We start from the raw sequence: 4,782 nt of genomic DNA, 5'->3' as shown, positions 1-4,782 counted from the left end.
ACAAACCTTTTCCTAATCTACAACACAAGCTATGAATATTCTCTACAATTTCTTACTCTTTGTTCTGTATTAGCATTCTCGAAGACTCGCATTCTGATTGGTCCACCCGAACCGCAACCCGATTGGTCCGTTAAACGACTGTGATTGGAGCGCTAAGAATCTACCGCGATTGGCCAAGCCGATCGCGGGAGATTCAAAGCGCTGCCATTGGCCGCCGAGCCGCCAGCCGGCTGTATAAAGCCAAGCGGCTCACACACTTTAACTGTCCTTATTCAGATGCCTCAATAAAGAGCTGATTGTTCACTTTCGCGTCCCGCCTCTTATGTGGCCCGATCCACCGATCTAACACTGGCGACGAAGGTCGGATCGTGAGGCGAGGACCAGCTAGCACGTGGCAAATGGTGACCAGCGCCCTGCAAGATGGACAGCACCCTGCCACCCGCTCCGTTCGACCCAGCAACCGAAGACTGGGAATCCTACATCGATCACTTCCAGATGTTTCTGGAATGCAGCAACCTCAAGGACTCCAACGGCCAGAGGAAATGGGCAGTATTCCTAACACACTGCGGGCCCGCAGTGTTCAAAATGGCCAAGGCGCTGGCGAAACCCACCGACGTCAAGGAGATGGACTGGGCTGACCTCGAGCCCATCCTGCGCCGCCATTACGCCCCTACCGTGCCCATCCTCATCCGTAGGCATGACTTCTACCGCCGAGATCAGCGCGAAGGCGAGACCATCGGCGACTTCGTGGCCCAGCTGCAGAACCTGGGAGGCCCCTGCGAATTCCCCGACCTGGACCAGGAGCTTCGGGACCGAGTCGTCCTCGGACTCCAAGACCCCATGCTGCAGAGCCGGCTGATGGCCAGAGGCAACATCTCCCTTGCCGACGCCCTCGCCGAGGCTACCGCCGCCGAGGCAACCCGCCAGGCAGCAGCCCGGATGAGGCAAGCCAACACGACCGAACGGCCACCGACCAACGAAGCGACCCCAACCACCGCGAAGCCTGGGGAACCCAGCCGTCGAGAAACGACCATGCATCATGGCGACTTCAAACCCCAATCCGACACCGAGGACGAGGACGAGGAAATCCATCGGCTACAGACCGAGCGCGACCACCGGGATTGCCGGGGACGTAAGTCGAGTTTCCATTGCGCCGGTTGTGGCGGCGATCACCCCCGCTCTGAATGCCGTTTTCTCGACGCCATCTGCAGGCACTGTGAGAAGCGGGGGTACATCGCCAAGGTGTGCCGCAACAAAAAGAGCTACAGCCCCCAGCGACGAGGAAACAGCCCACGACGGCGAGACGGCACCCCCCCAGGCACCGAGACCGACCGACTGAGAGCCGGTGGAGCCGCGACAGCCGCAGCAGACGACTCAGCGAAGCACAGCGGTGCGAGGAAACCCACCAGACGGTTGTCATCGGCCATTCATCAACCATGGACGCCCGAAAGGTACACATGGCCCTGTGCATCGAGGACCAGCCCTGCGAGATGGAAGTGGACTCCGGGTCCTACCTCTCAATGGTTTCTTGGTGCACAATCAAGCGCCTAGTCCCTACCATCCACCGCAACGAACTAGATGACCAGAAGCTGATCCTGAAAGACTATCAGGGAAATCGCATCCCTATGGTTGGCATCGGGCACTTTAAGGTCACGTTCAAGGACCACACCGACATCTTGCCACTCACAATCGTGGACCGGGACCGCCCCAGCTTGCTCGGCCTGCAATGGTTTGCCCCACTGGGCATCGAAGTGACGGGCATCCATCACACAGATGAGGCCGACTGGGAAGCGACGCTCGTAAAAGAATTCCAGGAGGTCTTCGACAGCTCGCTAGGCAAGTTCCGAGGGCCCCCTATATCGTTCTACCTTAACCCTAACATTGCCCCAATCTGCCTCAAACCCCGGCGAGTGCCTTTTGCGCTCAAGCTGAAAATCTACAAGCAACTAGACAAGCTCATCGCGCAAGGGGTACTAGAGCCCATCGACCATGCCCGTTGGGAAATGCCAATAGTCACCCCCATCAAGCCCGATGGCTCCATAAGGATTTGCGGGGACTACAAGGCCACCCTCAATCACGCGCTGCAGCAAAGCGCCTACCCAGTCCCAGTAGTGCAGCACCTTCTGCACTCACTGGGGGGAGGCCGGGTCTTCGCAAAACTCGACTTGGCGCAAGCGTATCAGCAATTGCCGGTCGATGCGGAGACAGCTGAAGCGCAAACACCGGGGGGCTTTTCGGTGCAACCGACTCCAATTTGGAGTCAGCGTCGCCCCAGGAGTCTTCCAAAGTCTCATGGAGAGGCTCCTCCAGGGAATAAAAGGGGTGGTTCCCTACTTCGATGACGTGCTGATCGCAGCCGCCAACAAAGAACAATTGGAGACCCGTTTAAGGGCGGTGCTTAACAAATTCAAAGACGCCGGCCTTAAAGTCAAAAGAAACAAATGCCAACTCCACACCGAGAGGGTCGAGTTTCTGGGGTACCTCCTGGACTGGCACGGAATACACCCAACCGGGAAGAAACTAAGAGCCATCAAGGAAGCCCCCACACCAACAAATAAGGCAGAACTACAGGCATTTTTGGGACTGCTTAACTTTTACAATGTTTTCCTACCCCAAAAGGCGACCGTGGCGGAACCCCTGCACCGGTTACTAGATAAAGCGGCCATCTGGACCTGGGGGAAGTGGGATGAGACTGCGTTCCAACGAACAAAAAACCTGCTGACATCGGACGCAGTCCTGATCCAGTATAGCGAGACCCTCCCGCTCACGGTAACGTGCGACGCATGACCTTTCGGCATCGGAGCAGTCCTCAGCCACACCCTACCCGACGGGAAGGAAGCACCCATCATCTTTTTCTCCCGAACACTGGCCAAGCCAGAAAGAAATTACAGTCAACTGGACAAAGAAGCCCTCGCCATCGTCGCCGGGGTGAAAAGGTTCCACAAGTACCTTTACGGTAGGAACTTTTCAATCATAACAGACCACAAGCCCCTGCTCGGGATACTTGCAGGGAACAAGGCCACCCCAAACATCCTGTCACCCTGGATGACGCGGTGGTCCGAGTTCCTTGCCGCATACTCATACAAACTGTCACACCGGCCCGGCAAAAACATCCCGCACGCTGACGCACTAAGCCGGTCACCACTACCCGACCTAGACGGCGACCCAGCGCCCACAACGACGACCCTACAGATCGAGACCCTACCCAGCACACTCGTAACCGCGCCAGACATTGCCCATGAAACAAATAAAGACAAATGGCTGGCGCGGGTATTGAGCTGGGTAGAGCGGGGGTGGCCAGAAAATGATGGCGGCGAGCAGTTCAAAGCCTTCCGAAACCGCCAAACTGAGCTGTTCTCACAAAGGGGATGCATACTCTGGGGCGACCGGGTAGTCATACCGGAAGCGCTGCAAAACAGAGTGTTGGCAATGCTGCATGAGGGACACCCGGGGATCATCAAGATGAAAGCCCTGGCCAGAAGCTATGCTTCGTGGCCAGGGATGGACAAACAAATCGAGACATGGGTCGCCGGCTGCAGCAGGTGCCAAGAGTCGAGAGCCAACCCCCCCACCACCCCGGTCCTGGAATGGGAGACCCCGAGAGGACCATGGTCGCGAATACACATAGACTTCGCCGGGCCAACCAAGGGGCATACATTCCTCATCACCATAGATGCTTACTCCAACTGGCTGGAGGTAAGCACCATGAGGGCAACAACAACAGAGGCGGTCATCGACAAGCTCAACAAACTCTTTGCAACGCACGGGCTACCAGATGTCATAGTGTCGGACAACGGGCCACAGTTCACAGCACTGGCATTTGAGAAATACCTGGCCGAACGAGGCATCCGACACACCTTGACCTCGATGGCTCACCCGGCGGCGAACGGTAGGGCGGAACAGATGGTCCAATACACAAAAAAAGCCATCCAAAAAATTGAAACCGGCGACATCCAGGAAAAAATAAACAAACTACTCTTCATACAGCACATCACGCCGAGCTCGACCACGAACAAGAGCCCAGCAGAGTTACTAATGGGAAGGAAACTGAGATCCCCACTGGACCGCCTACACCCCACCTACAACCCAGAGAAACCCCCGGACTCCTCCAGCCGGAACCGGGCATTCAACATCGGGGACACGGTCTACGCGAAGAACTTCACGGGAGACCCCATCTGGGTACCTGCGCAAATAACACAGGTAACCGGTCCCCGATCATACAGACTCCAAACGACAGACGGAAGGAACTGGAAGCGGCACATCAACCAGCTACAGTCCAGATTAGCCACCAGCACCCCCGACACCTCAACAACAACAACCAAGGAAAGCAGAGAGGGAGGGGAAGCCCCAACATCCAAGCCGGTAAACAACGGCAGGCAGGAAGCATCAACGGCACACCCCCCAACGCAAGCCGAACACCCCCCACCAGAAGACAGAAACGCCCAAATAAACCAGCCATACTCACCAGCAGACCTCGAACTGTCGCAGACGGGATCTTCACCTGGAAGGTACAGCCAAGCCAGCTCAACCAGCCCAGAAAGACCGAGCGAGAGCAACAGGAACCGCAACTCGACCAACCCAGGCAGTCCGGGCGGGAGCTGCGGCGACAGGCCCGGCTCACCCTTCTAGGCGGTTCCATCAGCGAAGTGGAGAGCGACGCGGAACCCGTCCGAACCAGCCAACAATCACACACACACTGAGCCACGCAGGTCAGCCAGACAGATTGGGAGCCCCACCTACCTGCGTGACTACGTCACGACGCTGCGTCGGACGAAACCATGA

General features: G+C 57.2%; 1 protein-coding gene across 1 annotated transcript; it reads left to right on the top strand.

The window, feature by feature from the left end:
* Window positions 1–1,032: 1,032 nt before the first annotated feature.
* On the top strand, window positions 1,033–4,782 carry LOC148126965 (uncharacterized). The gene is made up of 3 exons (XM_087927677.1): window positions 1,033–1,254; window positions 1,497–1,769; window positions 4,630–4,782. The coding sequence occupies exons 1-3, from the start codon at window positions 1,033–1,035 to the stop codon at window positions 4,780–4,782; spliced, it is 648 nt and encodes a 215-aa protein (XP_087783803.1).

This window comes from Pseudonaja textilis, chromosome 2 (genome assembly GCF_049901715.1).
Source record: "Pseudonaja textilis isolate UNSWEBS1 chromosome 2, rPseTex1.2, whole genome shotgun sequence".
In the NCBI taxonomy this organism is placed as follows: domain Eukaryota; kingdom Metazoa; phylum Chordata; class Lepidosauria; order Squamata; family Elapidae; genus Pseudonaja; species Pseudonaja textilis.
This window is presented reverse-complemented; position numbering and strand designations above follow the sequence as displayed.